At 37.8% G+C, this 23,088-nt stretch overlaps 1 protein-coding gene across 1 annotated transcript in view; it reads left to right on the forward strand.

Annotated features, from left to right (window-relative positions):
* LOC149782374 (uncharacterized) overlaps window positions 1-23,088 on the forward strand; it is an 83,530-nt gene that overhangs the window by 49,013 nt on the left and 11,429 nt on the right. The window contains exons 10-11 of the mRNA XM_089935119.1: window positions 9,738-9,803; window positions 19,571-19,621. Coding sequence (XP_089791245.1) covers window positions 9,738-9,803; window positions 19,571-19,621 — 117 coding nt within the window. The remainder of the gene's footprint in view (window positions 1-9,737; window positions 9,804-19,570; window positions 19,622-23,088) is intronic.

Genomic DNA, 23,088 nt, shown 5'->3' on the forward strand with positions numbered 1-23,088 from the left:
TTGATTGGGGCTCCCTTCGATTTATACTTCGATTCGTATAATACTTCACCGGTTATCGTTGTAACGGTTATTGGAAATCTCAGCGATGTTTCTAATCTCGCTATGTCGCTGATGGTCGCTCCACGCTCTTTTACGGTTAGTTCCCACTGGTTGATTTTGCTACGTCGTAAATCAGTCAATTTGTTTCCTCGACACGCATTTGTAAAATGCTCTATTATTCGTTCTGCTACACAATTTATCCCAGTTGACTGTTTCATTGGTTTCAGTTTTCCGATATCAGGTTTCTTATTTAACGGGTATATTCCATAAACAACTGCTGTTTCAGGATACGCTCGTTCATAGTATGGTCTGTCAATTCCGGTTAACAACCCCGGCTTGGAGTCGCGGCTGACAATGACTGTTTTCTTGTCGCTGAGAACTGGTTCAAATTTATCACGTATGATCCAATCGCCTGATTCCACCCGGACAATGAATTTTACTCTGAAGAAATACCTTTTACCGTCAAGTTGTGATATTATCGTTGCTGCGCGGTTGTCGTTCATGGTAGCATCAACAACACCATCAATTCGAAATGTTGACCAACTGTGAGATGCGCCATCACGCTTGAATTCATTGATACAATCGCGTATTTTATTCAACAGGGTTTTATCGTTTATTAACGCTTTTGGTGTGTCCTTGAGGACTCTATCAAGATTGAACTTAATATTTTTCCAGGGCTTAATTACTGCTAATCTCTCAAACTCATCCATATAATTAAAACAAGTATTTAAATGAAAGAATATAGTATAATGAATCACTGCAAATGGTTGATGATTGGGTCGACAACCCCGTGCAATAAATCATGTAGAGGCGAATTCTGCGGGTATCATTTACAAAGCGTTCGTAATGGTTCTCTTGGCCCCCTCCCGTGCTTGGTTTGTCACGTCGGTGTAAGAGGAAAATCGCAGTTGTGTATTAATTGTGGCGGAAAGCGATACAGGGAACTAAAACGCTATTATGACAAGCGAATTAAAAACGCCGTCATTGACCCCACCGCCGACTTCGTCATCAAAACCCCCCAAGACTATGTTGAAAGATTCATAATTAAACCAAATAATAAATTAGACAAATAGTATTATTATACAAATGGACCAAGAATTTCAGCCGCATCCTGTGCTCGTCAGTTACGAGGCATCTCGCGACGGCATTGTTAGAAACCGCAAACTGAAGAAGCCGGTTGGTACCGTGAATAATCGGGGGTATTTGCAATTTAGTGCTGGAAAGAAGACGTATTTTGTTCACAGGGTGGTATATGAAGCGTTTAACGGATTGATCAAAGATGGCCTCGTTATTGATCACATTAATTCTAATTGTCAAGATAACAGACTGTGTAATCTGCAAGCTATCTCTCAGAGCGAAAATATTAAAAAAGGCCAAACTGGTAAGTGTTCAAATCAAGCAAGAGGTGTCAAATCGTTTAATACATCAACGCACGAGGAAAAAACATTTCACTCCATGCATGCGGCAGGAAAATATTTCGACATTTGTAGGGCCTCAGTACGATTTGTTGCAGAACGAGTATATCAAACAGCGATCTCAAAAAGGACCGGACACAGAATTCGATTTTCATATGTAAATATCAGCGAGTGACGAAGTCACCGGCGCCTATGGCGCTGACAAGGCCACCGGCGCTGACAATAAATTGTCCGTTCCGGAAGAAAACAAAGTATGAACACCTCGGAATTGATACACGGGGTTTTCATTTTTTTTTATTTAAAAACAAGATGTTTTATAAGAATAATGAATATCGAAGACATCAATAATATATTAACTGAGATTTCAAAATTAAAAAATCAAGGAATTGAATTATCTGATGGTCTCGACAGTGAAAAAATATTATCCGATTATGAGATTATTAACGAACAGTCGAAACGGGGGCGTTTTACCCTGGCCCGCGAGTACTTTTTTATAAAACGATTACAACATACGATTAATGAAAACTTGTACCACAATGACGCAAATGCATTCATTGGACTATTCACTGCCGTTGAAATAATACGAAAAAAACTTGGACGTGTTTATGAACGACGCAGGGAGATTTCTAGTAAAATCAAAAACATTAGAAGAATTATAGACGAAAACTCCGACGAGAAATTAGAAATTGCTTCGCAATTGCAATAATGGTAGGCGAATCACGTACTACTCGGCTAGCCAGAGAGCGGCTAGCAGCGCTTAAAAAGTTTATACCGTTACGAGACAGGGTCCGAGAACAACTTCAAACGCGGCAGCAACTACAAACCGATTTTACTGTTGGAAGCGAACAACTCTTTGCCCCGGTAACTAAAGCGACCAAAGATGTTACGGCGGTAACTGTACCCGTTCTTGGTGCGCTTGAAAAGATAGCGGCTCAGACCGAACAAACAAAAAGGTCTTTAGAAACACTTCCTGCAAAAATAGCGGCTGCTACAACACGGAGGCCGCCACCACTCGCTATAACCGAACCACAAGAACCCTATGTTACAATGGCCGACGAGGAAGAATTAGGTGCTACTGCGAAAGAACCAGAAGAAGAAATACCCGAAGAAACACCAGAAGAAGAAATACCGGAAGAAAAAGAGGGGAATATACCCCGTATTGTACTCAAGAAGAGCACAATAGATGAAATTAGAGGCTTCAGCAGCAGGGAAGAATTAATTAATTTTGCTGCCAACAATTTTGCTAAGAGCATACGAGATAAGAAGCATATCAATAGCGGTTACGAGAAAAATATAAAGTCGTTAAAGGACTGGGCAAGAATAGTGTATTTAGCGAGTAAACATAAAGAAGCATTACCACATCGTGGTGATCCCGATTACGATGAATTCCACAAGGAAGTTAAGAGTATAACACCAAAAAAAGGAAAAGGATACCCTGTTGGTAAAGAATCCTACGGCGTTACCTGTCCTGGTAGTGTTCTCAGTGATATATCACGGCTAGAGGTACTAATTGGAGGAAAACGAGCCGGAAATAACTCTCCGGAAATAATCAATGAAGCCGCTGATATTTGCAAGCGGTTATTTGCAGGCGGTATTATGGACATTAATGCATATCGAACGCTCATAGACGAACTCGTGGATGATTAATTGGAAAACTGGTGTTTTTAATAAGGATGATCATACACTACAACCATGATAAACCAGTACTCGTCTACGTGGTAAACTCGCGATTGCCTGTTTACCGCGCGTACTATGGAGATGGTCTCGGTAGCACCATTGCGGGGTTATTTACAAGAATGGCTCCAAAAGTAGCGCCGTTAGCCAAACAATTAGGAATGAAGGCTATTGATGTTATTCGTGATAAGGGAATTAGTGCTATTGGAGATGTTGCCGGAAAGGCGCTTTCAGCCGCGCGGGACAAACTAATGTCATTGGTGAAATCCAAGAGAAAAAAACAGAAACCACCGGTAATGCCATCAACGACAGTGATGCCTGCAAATGTCAGTAAAGTAATAAATAACGCCGTGGAAGAAAAATTAGAGTCGTTGGCGACGACTCAGTCGTTGGCGACGAAGCCATCAATGGCTGAGCCATCCGCCGATGCGGCAACCAACGCGCTCATGAACGCGATAGCGGGAAGTGGTTTAAATTCAAAGAATTTACGACGAAAAAATCGCAATTGAAAACATCAACATGATAAATAATAAAATGTTTGCGCGTACCGCTGATCCCGCGTTTGATATGGACGCCCCAGTGCACAGGGATGATTCTGTCCGTGATTATCAATATTATTCTTATTATGCAGCGCAACCTGACCTACGATCGCGAATTGAACTTCAAGTCCAAGATACCAGTAAATATTTTCTGCCGTGTGAAGCGTTTATCGAAATCGAGGGAGAACTCGTGACAAATGCCGCCGATAATGCACCATACGCAGATGACCATCGTGTTCGAGTTGGCTTCGTCAACAACGGTATCATGGCGTTATTTGAGAGCGCCAGATATCTTATTGACGGGCGAGAAATTGAATCAATAGAACGCGAGGTTGATGTTGCAACAACGATAATTGGGTTGGCGAGATACTCGGATGATTATACAAGATCGGCGGGCCCATCTATGATGTTTTCGAAGGACACCACCAATAACGCTGACCATCTTCAGTACGTTAACGTGCTGGCGGAAAGAGATACCGCAGTTGACCCACAGGCTGAAGCAGCCAATCCAGACCGCAGAGCAAGACCAGGCGCTAATTTCAATATTATAAAAAGCACCAACAATGATTACAATCTAGGATTCGCAGCACGAGTAGGAATGTTGCAAGGACCACGCCGACAGTTTTCATGCGCGATTCCACTCCATCACATATTTGGATTCTGCAGAAATGTCAGAAAAGTTATCTATGGGGCTAAGCATACAATCGCGCTGACGCGAAGGGGCGATGATAACAATGCAATATGGCGTGCTGCTGGCGTCGCTGCCGGTAAAGTCATTTTAACTAAAATGGCATTGTGGATGCCGGTGTTAACTCCATCAGTTACCACGGAAGCACGATTGTTAGCATTTATGGAACAGGGGGGAAAATCGTTGTTGAGTTGGTTAGCGGTAACAACTGATGCTAAAGAGGATAACGTCGCCGATACGTTTACATGGCACCTGGCATCAAAACAAGGTGTTTCAGCCCCGCGTCATATATTCATAGCGCTACAGAATAGGGAACGATTGGGCAGTCAAGAACGCAGCCATATGATATTTGATCAATTAGGAGTCAGGGATGTTTCGCTGAGAATAAACGGACAACAGGAACCATCCGAGGATATACAGCTTAATTACGACAACAACCATATCGCACGTGTGTATCATCGATTGCTGTCATATATGGGTCGTGATCAAAACGTCGACACTGGTTTGCAAATATCACAACTTGATTTTAAAAACCTGTATCCGATTTATTACTTTTCGTTGGAACATCTTGATTTAACGAGACAATCCGTCGTTGATATACACTTCAGAGCTCGTATAGCCCCGGGTGGTGTTAATTACAGAGCGGTTGCTGTCATTCTCAGCGATAAATCAATGCTGCTAGAAGGTGTTGGTGGACGAATGAGAATCGTTGATGCGCCAGTGGAAAACATGTAATTGAAAGCACAAAACGCGTTTACAATAAAATGTCGTATAGTGTCGTCAGTGTAGAGTTGACTGATGGTCAAGTCAAGAAATTACGATCAAAGTCGGCTAAACAATGCGGGACCACAATAACGCTGAAGCCGTCGCAGATGGCAGGTGGTAATCATAAGATATCGTTGACGGCGCGTCAAATAAAACATTTCAATGATGCGATGAAGAATAAAAAGGGTGTTCAAATAGATTTTTCAGCCGCAGCAATTAAAAACATGGAAAAGACCGGTGGGATATTTCCGCTGTTAGCTGCGATTCCGGCATTGATTGCCGCGGCCGCACCAGCAGTGGCTAAGGCGGCGGCGTTAGGAGCCGTTGGTACCGCGGCGGGGATGGCATTGAAGAAGGCAACCGGGAAAGGCTACAAAAAAAAACGACCCGTGGCCGGAAAGGGTCTAAGACTACCGGGAACCCCGTATTCATGGTACTCGGGAAAGGGTCTAAGACTACCGGGAACCGTTTATTGACTCGGGAGTCTATGACTCCTGAGTCTATGACTCCAATGTCTAATTTTGATTTAATAGACGCCGCAAACGCGCTAGCGATAAAAAACTTCAGAGGTGTTTTTATGAGGAATCAATTACCGGCGGTACCAAGGAATATTGAAACCGGTATAATTAACCTCGATGGGTCCTCCGGAGCGGGAACTCATTGGGTTGCATACGCGATTGATCCGCGTGCGATCGTCTATTTTGATTCATACGGGTTAGCCCCGCCGAAAGAGTTCATGCGGTATATCCGGGCGTGTTCAGCCCGGGTTTTTTATTCCACGCTGCCAACACAGCGATTAAGTGACCCACCGATATGTGGCCGTGAGGTATTGAACGTACTTGCGGCGATTTCATCATCGCGAAAACCACCTCATGTGGTTGTAAACGAATACACTAGTGGGGTCGTAGAAGCTCAACGGATTTTAGAGAATAACATTTACAATAATAATGATTGATATCTGGGGGCGACCGGTTTCGGCGCTGAAAGAATCCACGGAAACGACCGCCGCCGACATAAAAAAACTAATTGAGGATGAAATCGCTGATATGTTGAATCTAACAAGTGTTGACCCGGGCGAAATAGTTGTATTTCAAGACCGCCAGGGTAAATTGAAATCCGGTAATGTGTCACTGAATGATGTTTTAACACGACAGCGTGATGCCGGCGAGGGCACTATCGCGTTGTATACCGTCGACGGACGACTCAAACCGGGTGAACATCTGTCGACGGTGACGGATAGGGTAACATTAGTCCAAGACGGTTTTACAAGGTTAGATAGATCGGTGACCGATATACAACTCACTACCGCTAGTTTTTTTGGAACCCCGACGGTAACCGAACCGAATCTTGCAACAATAAAAAATACTATTTTGGAGTTTACGACGCTGTCGGGCCAATTTACCTCGTTACGAAAAAATGTTAACGGGATCGATAACGCCGTTGATAAATTCTTTGGTAAAAAAAATGTCAAACCGGATGAGATTACAATAACTATAAATGATATCACTGCGTATGGACAGGAAATAAAAACAATCAACACTAATGTTGCAACGAACAAAAGGAGTATAGACGTGCATGAACGGGAAATAAATACACTCATTACTAATGTTACAACGATCATAAATAATGTGGACGCGCATGGACAGAGAATAGAAACAATCAACGTTAATGCTATAGCGAGCAAAAAAAGTATAGACGTGCATGAAGGGGAAATAGAAGTACTCAAAATTAGTGTTATAGCGAACAAAAAAAGTATAGACACGCATATACAGGAAATAAATACACTCATTACTAGGGTTGCAGCGAACAAAAAAGATGTGGACACGCATATACAGGAAATAGGAACGATTAAAACTGATGTTGCGGCGATTAAAGACAGACTACCTAAAATGACAAAGCAACTCGAAAAAATAAAAATCCCTCACGAGAACACCGTCAACACAGTATACACGATTCGGCATGGATCATTCGCTTGGACTCCTACACAGAATACAGTAAATATCACCGCAACTGTTAAGGGTATTTATCGATTGACACTGGTTTCAATGATGCAGTTTAATATATTATCGTCGAGTTCATCCGGGTTTAACAATACAATATCAACAATTATAGACAAGGACGCAACTGAACCGTTCACAATTTATGCCGTTGATAGAAATCTAGCCGGGGCAAACATTACATGGTATGTGGAATTTGTAGCGAATCTAAGTAATTAAAAACACTAGCTCTTTTAAAATAAAAATGACCACCAAGGAAATTGAATCAGAGGTATCACCGACGTCACATCAATATCGATTCGATACCGCAAAAGAATTTTCCGCGAACTTGAAAACGCTTTCCGAACAATACCGTGCAAAAATAAAAAAATACCGCCGAAAAATAACCGCCATCGACGCGGTCGTGTACTCGGTGTCGGGTATAGTGGCCGGTACCGGTGTTATTTTATCCACGGTGACCACGATAGCCCCGATCGCTGTTCCAATCGCTGTCTCCGCAATGACAACAGTTGCTGGAGTTGCCAACGCAATCACTAGGAAGATATCATCGTGTTTTCAGAAAAAACTCAACGAGTATACAGTAAAACATCAAATAGTATCCGACGCATACTCGAAATTATCCGGGTTGATCTCGTTATCGATTGATAATTTGTTCGTATCCGATGTTGAATTCTCCACGATGGTCCAGTTATATAGCTCCGCGATGTCAAAAATCGAGGATTTTCAACTGGAAGCCGAAACCACCTGGTTGTTAAAATTAGACACTAAAAACAACGAATAATAATAATGTCGCTGAACCCCGAAGGGTCTCAATTACTTCAGCGGATCGCGGAGAATACCACTCCGGTACAAACAAATATGATATCGATAACATCAACGAAACCCGAATTCAGTGTAAACTTTCCATCACCGGTTCCAGTAAAGGAAATAGCGCTGGCAAAATTGCGAGTATATCACAGTTGGCCTAATATCCGAGCGGACGCATTTAACGGACAACAACCAAATAACTCGCTGGTTTTTGCACGGACAAATAAACCCGATGGGACCCCAGACTGGGAGGAGGTTACAATACCAACTGGGTCATACCAAATAGAGCAAATCAATAAAGAATTTCAACGCAGGATAAAATCGATCACAGGAAAGGAATCAAAAATCGCTATTACGGTTCATGAACCGACGTTATCGTCGACGATTGAAATAAGCACACCGGGGTATATGGTTGATATTTATAACAGTTCAATAAGAACCATACTAGGATGGCCTGAGAATCCACCCGCGGACACCCCCCCATCAACTATCCTCAGACACGATAACGGAGATGGTGGTAGGCATATTGCTCCATACAGCGTAAATATCGCATCAGTGATAGCGATCAATCTAGTGTGTGATGTTATCGAAGGGAGTTATCAGGTGGATACCAAGCAATCAAATCAAGCTCAACAGGGGTATATCCTTTATTCGTTTTCACCAACAGCCCCTCCGGGATTTTTGATCATTGAGAGTCCGATTAATCCGGTCTATATGCGATGCCATGATCGGTTTTTAACGAGAATTAATTTCAGACTTACCGATCAGTCAAATAACCTAATTGATCTGCAAGAGGAGGAGTTAGTGATCACTCTGTTTGTAAGATCATAGCAGCAGAGGGGGCGATGACATCGACGCGGTCGTCGATGTGCTTACCGGACGCTGACGACGCTGGGGATCGACGCGCAGAAGGTGTTAATTAAACCAAATGACGTTTGGACGATCCCCCAACGACGTCGTCGTTTTTTTTTTACCAGGCGCTGACGACACTAGATCGTTGAGTGCAGAAAGTAATAATTAAGCAAAATAACGACTGGACAAAATGTCCGATTCGCCCCCTCTGCTGCTGGGATTCCTTTCAGAATCCATGAATTTAAATACTAAATGAATATACATTCATGGAAACAATGTGTTTCCTTTCCCGATCCATGATTGTAATGCCAATTAAGTAATATATTTGTGGAAACAATGGGATTCCTTTTCTTGTCCTTGAATTGAAATGCCAAATGAATATACATTTGTGGAAATAATGTTTTCCTTCCCAAATCTATGAATTTAAATAAGAAATAAATAATACAAAGAAACAATGTGATTCCTTTCCCAATACTTGAATACCATTAATTAAATAAGTGACATTTGTAAAGTCAATAAATTGAATTAATTTCCAATGTATGATGGTGCATGTTGGTGAGGGAGAATTTGTGTGGCTTGCAAAAGCAATCCAGTAATGGGGATCATTCAAAAACATTAATCTGTAGATTTAACTTTGAAATTATTTGATATTACCCAATTCAGTTCTGTAAAATATGCACCTTATATGGTGATGAATGGACATGTAATAACAAAGCACACGACAAAGTTTTGACATGGTAAATAAAATCATCCTTTTAGGTTATATAATAATTCAATTTAAAATCAGTTACTCAGTCAATCAGTAAAACCCATTTAATGAGCATCCTTGAGTTTCCAGCTTTTGGGACCATACTTTAAGTAAGAAATTAAATTAATTTATATACATGCTTTAAAAGTAACATGATACATTTTGTAGTAGTGAGTTTCAAACAGTTTCTTTAAATAATATTTAATTTTTTAGACTCTGAAGAGAGTGGTCAAAGTGAACCAGCTGGACATGAGGAGGAGGCACAAGCAATTGTATCAGGTGGTAAGAATGGGTGTGGGTTAGTGTGAACAAGATGAATGCATGTATTCAAAAGGCAGATCTAAATGTACATCATTTATATATGGGTGTGGGTTAGTGTGAAGAGTACGAACTGGTGTATTCAAAAGTCAGATATGAATGTACATTCTTTACACATGGGTGTGGGTTAGTGTGAAGAGTACGAACTGGTGTATTCAAAAGTCAGATATGAATGTACATTCTTTACACATGGGTGTGGGTTGGTGTGAAGAGTACGAACTGGTGTATTCAAAAGTCAGATATGAATGTACATTCTTTACACATGGGTGTGGGTTGGTGTGAAGAGTACGAACTGGTGTATTCAAAAGTCAGATATGAATGTACATTCTTTACACATGGGTGTGGGTTGGTGTGAAGAGTACGAACTGGTGTATTCAAAAGTCAGATATGAATGTACATTCTTTACACATGGGTGTGGGTTGGTGTGAAGAGTACGAACTGGTGTATTCAAAAGTCAGATATGAAAGTACATTCTTTACACATGGGTGTGGGTTGGTGTGAAGAGTACGAACTGGTATATTCAAAAGTCAGATATGAATGTACATTCTTTACACATGGGTGTGGGTTGGTGTGAAGAGTACAAACTGGTGTATTCAAAAGTCAGATATGAATGTACATTCTTTACACATGGGTGTGGGTTGGTGTGAAGAGTACGAACTGGTGTATTCAAAAGTCAGATATGAATGTACATTCTTTACACATGGGTGTGGGTTAGTCTGAACAGGGTGGACATAGACCTACATGTATTCAGAAGGCAGATTTCAATTTAATAATGTTGTTTTCATATGCGTATGAATGTGGACTTGACATAAGCAAGTACGTGAGGCACCACCTCTTTACAGAACACTAACTTTCAAGAATATAGATACATATACCACAGTCATTTTCGTGTTGCCTGCAGAGAGAGATTGCTCTGTCATATATATTTCCCAGTTACGTTAATGTCAGGAAATATGCTCAGATATCACTCAAATCCAGCCATCCTAGAAAACTTAATATTTTGTCTTTTCTTTTTCAAATACGTTCCTCAATTTTATTAACATTAGGGGTATAAGCCTGACACCTTTTGAATCTAGCCCTACTAAAAGACAAAAATTCATCTTTTTCTATCTCATATAAACAAAGGGCAATAAGTCTTGCCCATTACCTACCCTTGCCTGGAAAAGGTGTCACTAGTTTTTAAGCTTCGCTGCTGTACTTATAACATATACATTATAGCTCAAACAATCCAAGCCATCTTAGTGTTAAATTTGGACCACCATGATTCCCCCCCCACCTAAAGTTTGTTGCTTGCAACCGCATGCCTTAGTAACATCAGTGACAGTGGAGGAAATTAATGTTGATATGGTGCAACTGCCTGCCTTCAGACAGATGTGTCATCTGGTTCAGGAAATGAAGACACAATTATTAACATCAGGAAATGAAGACACAATTATTAACATCAGGCCAGATTATTTCCCTCACTTGCTTCTGCACCTTTTTCTCACTCATCGTTGGAGTGTGACCCCAATTTAAGGCTGCCAAGTAGTCGTAAGGTCCCCCGTATGTCTGTGCATGGCCTTCTGGTCTGTAAGTCAGGATGCATAGGGTTCGTACCGCATCCATTGAAATTGAATCCATTTTGTAATACAGGCCTGCTGCAACCAGCCATCCAATCATTCCAACATTGGGGCATTTTTGATAGAAATGTCACAAAGTTACAAGGATTTACATGGATCTTAGTGACAGATCTGTCCATGCATCTCTGAAGCCATTGGATTTGGAATAAGGAAATAGAGTGGGTATTTCTAATTTCAACTGGAATACTACTCCAGCGCATAGTTCTAGAAACTCTTTTTTAATAGTTCCTTTCTTTGGTTTGGGAATTTTATACTATTTCGTATGTATGGATCGCAGGTGGGTAATATTACCAGGTAGCCTATACTGGAATAGTGATTGTAAATATTCAGGAGCACTATTATTGGATATCTTGTGCATTAACTTGGCTTTTCTCAGCTGGATTTGGTCTGTAAAAGGTAATATGTTAAAGTTACCAGCTAATTTATGCCTGCTTCTGTTTTGATTGATATTAGCCCAAATACTCTTTTATGAAGATATGCTGGCTTTGCTAGGTTTTTATAGTTTGAATTACCCCATCCTGTATTACAGTAATCTATACAGAGTTGTATGTAAGTGTTATAAAATAGATTTATATGCCTTTCTGGGAGAAAATGTCCTATCCTGCTGAGAAGCCATAAATCAAATTAAATTTTTTACTGCTATGTTAGTCATAGTTTATTACTATCAAGATTTGTTCTTTTTGCCTTGTTGATATAAGTAACATTTTAGATTTACCAGTAATTTACTGCCATGTTATAATTTACATATGCACCAGTTGTCCAGCTTAGTTAGGGCATTCTGCAAAGATTTGTCCAGTTCATTGATTGTTTTGGCTTTCCGATAATGTTTTGTCATCTGCATAGAGATCTGTAGATAAAATTGAGTCACCCAGTAAAAAATGGTAGGTCATTTATATAAAAAAAAATGTAAATAGCAATGGACCTAGAATTGAGCCTTGTGGGACTCCATGTCTAATTGTTCCAGGTTCAGACAGCACATTATTTATATAAACATGTTGTATTCTCTCATTTAAGTATGAAGTAAACTATCTAATTGTGTTTTTATCACATCGGTAAATTTTCAGTTTCTTCAAAAGTATTTTATGATCCACCATGTCAAAAGCTTTCCTGAAATCTGCTAATACAGATCATATTATTCTACCTTGACCAAGTGCTTGAAGCCATTTATCAGTTAGCAAGATCAGTGCAGTCTCACATGAATGTTTATGTCTAATGCCTGATTGGTTAGAGTGTAACGGCAAGTGTTTGTTCAAATATGACATGAACAAGTCATGGACATGTTTTTCAAATCAATTTTGACAAGTTTGGTAGCATTGAGATTTACCAGTAATTATCAGCTTTAGCCTTAGAAACCAGTTTGTGAAAGGGCATTACTTTTGCAGTTTTCCATATTTTGGAGACAGATGAGGTTGCAATACTTAAATTTATAATGAATGCTATCTGAAATAGCTGAGGCAGATGTTTGTATCACTCTTGGACCAATCTGATCAAGTCCTAAAGCTTTCTTTGTATCAATATAAATGATACATTTCTTGACAAAGATTTTTAATACTGGTGGGATAGAGAAGCATACCTCCCTAGGGACTTTGCTCATGCAAAACCTCTCAGTTCATCAGCATTGTTTGCCATCTCAAGTTTCTTTAATTGTGTTGTAATGTTGATGACAAAATCATTGGAAACATTTGCAATGTCAGTGTCATTAGTGACTATGATGTCATTTACCCTAGCTGAGTGAATTTTATTTGTCTGATCTTTTTATTTTCCTCCAATGAGTTCATTGAAAACTTTCTGTATTAGTCTCATTTTTCACCAGGTGTCTGAAATTTCTGTAGTAAGCTAATTAGGTTGAATTTCATACAAACTGTACTTGATGTACTTTCAGTGGTACATGTTTATTTATAGAGACCAAAATTGTAAATAAGTCAGTCCACACCTTCAGAACTTCATCTATTTCATCAGTATTTTGGATTTTATTTCATGGAACTTCATATAAGTCATCCAGAAATAGTTCTTCGTTAAAATTAAAAATTAGGATATTGGTCACTAAGATCAACATTCGGTACATTAACACACTTAGCCACATTGTCTGGTAGGTTGGTATAAATGTGATCAATAGGAGTGCATGATTTTTCTGTTACTCTTGTGGGTTCATTTACCAGCTAGATATGATTCAGTATATCTCATCCAGTTGTTCCTTAATTGAGTATTGAGTAAGTCCTCGTTTACATTGCCTAGTATATATGTTTCTTTCTCCTCCACAAAAACATTTTCCATTTATTTCAGAAAGTTATTATGATTCCAAATTGCTTTGAAGAAAGGTGACATGTAAATGAAACTAACTAGGAATGATTTTGTGTTGTATTGAGAAATTTCCACCCAAATTCTCTCAAACTTCATTTCAGGTTGCCTTAATATTTCTGCACTTGCATCTTCTCTAATGTATTCAGCAAGACCTCCACATATGAATTATCTGCCCCTGCCTATTGGTTTATTGTAGCCTTGACAGTTCTATGAATGTCATCATGCAACAGAGTTACTCAGTGAGATCGTCTCCATACTACTTTTATCATTGTTACATCATGTTTCCATAGTTACATGTTCATGTATATCAGATACAGACCCTGAAATTGTTTTAATTTTTGCATTTACCATACTGTTCATTGAATCAGTAGAGTCAATAGTCTCACTAGGTACATTTAGACTTGGAGTATTTGTTATAAATGAAGCACTGGCATTCTCCTCTTTGCCAGCTTCCTTGTATGCATAATACATATAATCACAGAGGTTATGTTTGCGTCCAAATATATGGCATCTGAAGCACTCACTATTTGTTCCATGAGGGCATACTTCTGTCACATGACCAGTCTCACCACAGCAGTGTCAGTACCCTTCATTGTAATGCTTGAAAATGGTGGCACAAATGTTAATATTCCTCAGTAGTTGAGTGGTTCATTTTTTACTTAAATGAATTTTGTCTTTGTGGTACAGTCTTAGTTTAATGTCCTGGTTCTGAAGTAAGAAAGGTATTAATATGTACTGTAATTTGAAGTATTCACATAAGTCAATTATCAGATCATTGATTTGTTTTACCCTTGTGTCCACATGAGGAGGTTGTCCTGATATCATTATTTTACATGTATCTGGCAGCATACAGTAAACTTTCAGAATCTGTTCTTATTTGATTTAGTGTCCTTCCATCACTGATATCATTTCCACCTACTAAAATGAGAATTTGGTTGTATTTAGTCAGGTCTGTATTCACTATTTTGTCCATGATTTTTTTGACATTTGCACGTCTAAGAGCCTGTGCATCTGGTTTTAAAAGTCTCATTGGTACAATGTTTGCCATCCTAGAAGGAGCCAATTATAAAATTCAGATTATAAATGTCTTAGCTTGTCTGGCTTGTTATTACCAGTGTTTGGTTCTGGTTCGTATTTCAGACATGTCTCTTGGAGAAATGGGTGCTAAAATTGGTGTATCAATTGCATTAGCTAAATTAATCAAGTTGAGCAAGTTGGGAAAAGCAGTTGCTGGTGCAGGCAACAGACTTGTTTGACTTGAGGGCCATGTTTGTACTAATTATTGCTGTTGTAGGTGTGACACATGTGACTGAGAAAGGATACTTTTGTTTGCAATGCAGGATTATTTTGGGCATCAGTTATTTTTTGCATGGTCATTTTACATTTTATTTTGGCTGGTGTTTGGTTTATCTGTGTCTGAACATCTGACATTGTTGCTGGCTGTGAGTTTGTCTGGATTAATGTTGGCAGCTGCATTAAAGATATGTGGAAGGAGGCAGTGCAAGAAATGCCTCTTTTAAATATAGGCTAGGAGTTGATGGAAGATTTCAATCCCATTATATTGCAGTTCAGTGATCAAAGTCCACCCACATATACTGTTACAGTCAGATAAGATTCATGAGAACTCTGGCCATCTTTCCTACAATATCCAGGACCTAAAGTTACCAACATCATTCTCATCCTGTCATCACTGCATAGGCAGGCTTATATTCACAATTACAATGCCAGTCTACGATGTGTGGATGAAAGCTTGTAAAAGCATTGTAATGGTCAACATTCTTAGCCTTGCTGTTTTACATGTTAACGTGGACCACCATTTTTGATGCCACTCCAAATTAGTGTCGAATGTGGTGGTCACTTCATCAATGCTTGAATTAGTTTTACTTCTGATTGTTTTACCTTGCCTCAGAAAAGGTCAGTTACAACATGTGGAAGAGTAATGGCCCACTTTGCCAAGGTGGTAAGTAGATCTGCATATTACAAGAACTGACTCTTTCTTTACCACCTCATCATGATGTTCTGGCAAAATCCATCTTGTCCACAATAGAGAGATAATTAAAGAAATAAAGAGTTACGTCTTAACAATGCAGATCCACAGTATTTTTGACCTCATTCTAATTTCAGTCAGCAGCTTGCACCACAGTTTTGAAAGCAGTTTAATAGAATGAATAGTATGCACAGTTTCTGTCTACAAGCCTTCCAACAATAACTTTTGACTTGGCACCCATTTTGCCTGGCAAACAGCCTGCCAGTAGGGGATCTATTGGGATCAACCTAATTATACAAAATGAATAGGTGAGTCAAGTTGTCTTAGATGGGCTATGGATTTTGTATATATGGGCTTTGGATTTTGTATAATGCACTATGGATTTTTTTATAATGTGCTATGGAGTTTGGTTAGTGGGCTATGGATTGTGTATAATGTGCTATGGATTTTGTATAATGGGCTATGGAATTTGTATAATGCACTATGGATTCTGTATAATGGACTATGCATTTTGTATAATGGGCTATGGATTGTGTATAATGCGCTATGGATTTTGTATAATGGGCTATGGATTTTGTTTAATGCACTATGGATTTTTTTATAATGTGCTATGGATTTTGGTTAGTGGGCTGTGGATTGTGTATAATGCGCTATGGATTTTGTATAATGGGCTATGGATTTTGTATATATGGGCTTTGGATTTTGTATAATACACTATGGATTTTGTATAATGAGCTTTGGATTTTCTATAATGCGCTATGGATTTTCTATAATGCACTATGGATTTTGTATAAAGGGCTTTGGATTTTGTATAATTGCTCTGGATTTTGTATAATTGCTATGGATTTTGGTTAGTTGGCTATGGATTGTGTATAATGCGCTATGTACTTTGTATAATGGGTTATGGATTTTATATAATGCACTATGGATTTTGTATAATGGATTATGGATTTTAAATAATGCACTATGGATTTTGTATAATTGCTATGGATTTTGGTTAGTGGGCTATGGATTGTGTATAATGCGCTATGTACTTTGTATAATGGGCTATAGATTTTGTATAATGCACTATGGATTTTGTATAGATGGGCTATAGATTTTGTATAATGCACTATGGATTATGTATAATGGACAATGGATTTTGTATAATGCACTATGGATTTTGTATATATGGGTTATGGATTTTGTATAATGCACTATGGATTTTGTATATATGGGTTATGGATTTTATATAATGCACTATGGATTTTGTATGTATGGGTTATGGATTTTGTATAATGCACTACGGATTTTGTATATATGGGTTATGGATTTTGTATAATGCACTATGGATTTTGTATATATGGGTTATGGATTTTATATAATGCACTATGGATTTTGTATATATGGGTTATGGATTTTGTATAATGCACAATGGATTTTGTATATATGGGTTATGGATTTTATATAATGCACTATGGATTTTGTATATATGGGTTATGGATTTTGTATATATTCAGCTTCCTTCTTTGCATCTTCCCCTTTTATGATGGATCTTTCATCTAATTCAGAGAAGGTAGAATGTTTAATGAAGATCAGGTCTTCACTTCACATGTGGGCATTTAAATGTGAAAACTCAGAAACTGAACTTGAGTATTCTGTTAAATTTTTTATCATCTGTAGATCTATAGATCTCAGGCAGCAAAACAGTTACAATACAATGCCAAAGTTCAAAATGGATAGAGCACAATTGTTTTAACTAGGGACCTGGAGGAGATATTTCATGTCATCTTTCAAGACAGTGGTAAATTGTTACAAGTCTATGCTCATAAAATAAGTAACAGAAAAGAGTGAAGACAACAATGTTTGTAAAATTTAACAAATAATTTATTTCCCTAGAATATAAAGTGAAAAATGGGAAAAAAGGAACTTACAGTATTGCTAATTAAATCTAAATTATAATCCAAGAATTAAAGACACAAGTCCTTGCAATAAAAAGTTCAGAATAAAAATCAGTTCAAGTCCTGAAGAGATCCAAAATTGAAAGCAATGATGTGTCTGTTGTGGTCAGCGAAGTACTGATGTGTCAACAGTTTCTTGTTGAATCACAGAAATATTATTCCAGTGAATTAAGTATCAATTCCATTGAATGTCTTTGTCCAAGAATTATATCAGAGCACTTTAGTATTTCCAGGGAAAATAATCAGTTGAATTCAATAATTTGAAGAAAATAAAATTCAGCCCAAACTGGACACAACATAATGCAATTTAAAGTGTTAAGTATTTTAAGCCAACTGACAAACCTTTATCAAAACATCAGTTAAACAATTAATTAAAATGCAAAACAGATTCCCAGATTAGGGTCATAAGTTCATTCTTCTGGACCAATAGAAGTTTGTTGCTAATTGACACATGATAAATATCACTTAGTCCAGGCATGAACTTGACTCAACCTAATGATTCTTACTCTGAGAAAAATACATTTTTTTTACAAATGTTGTTTACCAAAACTATCACTGATTTTGGAACAAGGTCAGCAACTAGATACAATGTTTCATTACCCAAAAATAAAAGAAATAAAATAAAAAGTATTAAACAGCTAACAAACAAATTAAATTAAATTAAATATTCATAACAAAATGCATTTATTTTATAGAAGAATCAAATTTGCAGAAGGGTAATATTCATCAGGTCAGTAAACACGATCAGATAAAATCACTTGTTTGATTCAAGATATTATTAAATCTTTTGGCTGATCAACCGTCTCAACTTTTCACAGGCCAGTATCCAATGGATGGTCTAAATTTCCACTGCTAGCATTATATAAAAAATAGAATTCTGTCTGGTGGATCCAACAACTGTAGTCAAGACAATCACCAAACCCAGAGGATGTAAGTACAGCCTCCTCATGGGCATAGATCTTGGGCTTTTGCTGGATTCACCTGGATATATTCCCCTGTAAAAATATGTAATTTTGTTTCATATTCTGCATGTATTAATATCGTATGTTACATGACTCTCAGTTGTGCTACCTTCATGTGAAGAGAGCAGTTTCTTTCATATATGTACTCCAGCCATATTTCATATAGGGACTCCAGCCATATGTCTCATAGGGACGTCGTACATATTTCATACAGGGACTCAAGCCATATTTCATATAATGACTCCAGCCATAATTCATATAGGGACTTCAGCCATATTCCATACAGGGACTTCAGCCATTTTTCACATTGGGTTTCCAGCCATATTTCCTTTTTATATCATGCAGCTAAACTGCTAAACATATAGTTGATGTGGGGCATAGGTGATCAATTGGTCTAAAGTACTTACCTTTACTGATCAATGCCATCTCACCTCAGTCCATGTAGGTTCGAGTCTCAGGCTTCTTTAATGTGGGTATGTGAGAAAGCGTGTCAGTGGTTTCCTGTGGGTCAGTGGTTCTTTCCAAGGTTTTACTGGGATCCTCCTCCACCAGTTATACTGGCCACCATGTGTAACCTATCTTGCACTGAGAAATGGTGTTCAGTCCCAAACAACAACAACATCTAGTTCATCCTAAGTGAGGTAAGGGGTAAGAGTTTCTTCCTATTGTTTATATTGCATAGAGATATGAAAGTTTTACATCTTATTTTTTTTTCGGGGGGGGGGGGGGCTGGATATGTGAGATATTGGAGCCTATTTCCTTGCATTAATGTGATTGGGTAAGTATTCTTAGAGAAATACAATTTGCTAACGAATGTACTTTCTCATGAGTAGAATACATGAGATAAGAATATCCTTGATGCATCCAGGACAAATGTTTTTTCCTTGAAGTGTGACCATATTTCTCTTCACTTTTACAGCTCTGCCACAGGATCAGAATAGTGCAGAAACAGAACCTAATTCATTTGAAGGTAAGGCTTTTAGCAGCATCTGAAGTTACAGTCTGTCTCTCACATTTATCTCCATGTACAGTGTTTGGTCAAAATTTACATTAGTTTTCTTGGATTCATGGCTGCATATTGTTCATAAATTTACTGTTTGTTGATGATGCTTTCAAACAGATTTTTATACTTTCTTCTGGAAAATATTCTAGCTTGTCTCTTCCCTTTCACTCAGGAACATGAGTCTCTTATGTTACTTGTTTAGGCTCAAATAAACAGTAGCAAAAGAATGAGTAAAAACAACACACTTTGAAAAATTTAACAAATAATTTATTTCCCTGGGGGAAAAAACACTGTAAAAATGAAAAAACTTAAGAACTTATGATTTTATGAATCAAATCCAAAAATACTCCAAGAATACTGCATGAATAAAATTTTAGAAGTCCTAATAATGAATTGTTCCAATCAATTTAAGTTCGAGTCCTGACTGTATCCTATACAGTGCTGTACTATACAGTTCCTTTTAGAAACACAGGAAATAACACTGCTTTGTTGGAAATCCGAATAAAATTTTTATGAAATGTCTTTGTTCAGGAAGTCTGTATGAGCACTCAAATATTTCCAGAGAAATGAATTAATCTTTTAGAATCCAAATAATTTGAAGAAAAATTAACATACAACTTGAAAACTGGCTACAACAGAAGAACAACTTGACATCAAGTCTCTTAAGCCCAGGCTGAGAGATCTCTCTCTTAGCATCGCTATTAAAAGTAACTAATGTGCAATTTTGGGAATCCCTGAATTGCAAAATGGAGACTGTTAACATATCAAAAATCACATAGCCCCAGTATAACCTTGATAAAAACCAATAATTTTTTTCCGAGAATAAAAAAAAAGCTTTAGGTGTTTACAACTGAAGAGTCAAGGTCAAACTATTTTCTGAAAAAATATTGAGTTCCTAGTAAACAAAACTACATTATTCAACATGTAATGAAATTAAAAATGAAGAGATTTTAAAACTTACAAACAATTAAATTAAATAAAATATAAATTAAATCAAATATACATAACACGTCTACCTAAATATGAGGAAATAATAGGTTTGACATGGCCTTCACTTTGCCATCCATAAAGTGATACCACTGATATTAACGTGACTATTTTGTTTGAAGTTTTATTAGCTTTTCAGACTTTAACATTATTTTGTGCTGAGATTTTGTTATGTTTCCAGGCTGTAAGGCAAAATTGAACTTATGGTATGGTCTGATATCCATTTTTCATTGCTTGTCAATATTTGTTGTTTTCAACTTCTCAAAATTTCCTGCACCGATTTCAACCCGATTTTTGCATAGAGTGTTCTGGCAGGAAAACTTTTAAGTTTATAGAAAAAGTTCTGGTCTTCCATCAATTATGCCCATTATTACTAAAATTTGAAAAACATTGTGAATGGTTTCTTCTTAACCCTTTTCTATTAATTTAAAGAAATTTCCATGCAAAATTAAATTTAAGATGAAATATAGAAAGCAAAAAGTAAACAAAGGTGCAATATTTAAATCTCTAGCTACGAACAAAGATCACAGAAATATTTTTTAAGAATACATTATTGGTCTGCACAATCACATGGTCTGTATGTAGTTGTAACAAGATAACCGGGTGGGATATTTCGGATTGACAACAGAACACATTTTGACGACACAGGTATATATGGTTTAATGTGGTGATTTATATGAGCAGTAGATTATGAAGATGTGTGCGTATTTATAATCCAGATATTGGATTTATTTAACATAAAATGCACAGATTCAAAGATGGAAAAAAATACGAATAAATTAGTTAAGTAACACAAAAAAAACACAGGATAAATGATTCACAAATGATTCAGTAATGGAAAGATGAATATAGTTCACTCAAATAGTAAACGATGTAAGCTTTTTACTCATAGTAAAAATGTATTCGCTTAGGTAGCAAAATTATGTTGCTAAACACAAGAACGGATATACCATCTATCTTTCCAGTCCTGAATGATACACTGGGTCTTACTAACCCAAAATTAGCCAACAGCTAATAAAATACATGTATGGAGATACACTCCGTTACCCGTGCAGCATATCCGCTCCACAGCTCCTACGAATCAATTTCACAACTGCTACAGACTCCAGACTCTCGGAATACTATGATCACTCGGAACATTAGACCCTCCGGACACTCCAAATATTAGACCCTCCGGACACCCTGGTCCTTTGACGGCTCTACAGCTGGGTCACCTTAGTCACTCTTGACATTAGACACTCCGGACACTAGACATTAGACACTCTGGCACCTTAAACGCTCCGGACAAACGGATGTTTCTACACTCAGACAACACTGGACACCCCGGATATTCCTGCCCTCAGACAACACCGGACACCACGGATATTCCTACCTTCAGACAACACCGGACACTCCAGATATTCCTACCCTCAGACAACACTGGGCACCCCGGATATTCCTACCCTCAGACAGCGCCGGGCACTCTGGATATTCCTACCCTCAGACAGCTGAAAATATACCCGATACAGTGTACTAAACTTGATACAGACATAATAACGTAAGAACATCATACATGGTAAGTTATAAAGATTATATTATTATGGCAATTACAAAATGACAGGTTCAATAGTAAACCTAACCCTGCTCAATAAGACTGTAGTAAACAATTCTTTAAAAAAAATGTAGCTTTACATTACCAATATAAATCCTGTACTACATTGCAACAAGAATAAAAAAAATGCACACATTATGCTGTATAAAGAAAACTATATAACAAACATGCAAAGGTAAATATGGTAATACACTAGTTATCACTTAAAACCAAAAGATTACCTACCCCAACAGCTGGAGTTGTGTGAATCCTTTAAGCAGGCCGCTTGCTGACAAAACCATTAGCATTGTAAAGACCCTTTACATACAGTAAAGTATTTATACGTTTAGACTTTTTTGTTTTGCCGTATCGAAAGCACCTTGCACATGTGGCATAGGATGAATCATACTCACGATTTCGAAATACAATAGACCATATACATAATCACCCTCGGGTATCGTTTTACAGCAAAAAAAACGAAACTCGAGTACATGTATTTAATGAAAAACATTTACACCATTCCGTGACAGTAGTGTATGGATATAAGTGCCACAATTTGTTTTAATAATGTGTGTCCAGAAAATCTACTATTAGCACTCTTGGAAGAAAACCTGTTTGTGCTATACGGTTCCTAAATTTAGGTACAAACTAAAATTTTGGGGCTCAGGGCCAGAAACATGATCAGACAGTCAAGGATTCAGACCTTGCTGTTGGATTGACTGCAAATCCATTTACAGCTATAATGGTAACTGTTACTTGACAAAACATGTGACCAGAAGGGCATGGATTTAGGTCATACTGTTGCAGTAACCCAGGTTAGTTTTGTTGTGTGTCCTCGGGCAAGTCATTTTACTTGCCCTGTCACAATATAACATTT

The sequence above is a fragment of the Sinohyriopsis cumingii genome, chromosome 15 (assembly GCF_028554795.1).
Source record: "Sinohyriopsis cumingii isolate HCF-2022 chromosome 15, ASM2855479v2, whole genome shotgun sequence".
Classification (NCBI taxonomy): Eukaryota; Metazoa; Mollusca; class Bivalvia; order Unionida; family Unionidae; genus Sinohyriopsis; species Sinohyriopsis cumingii.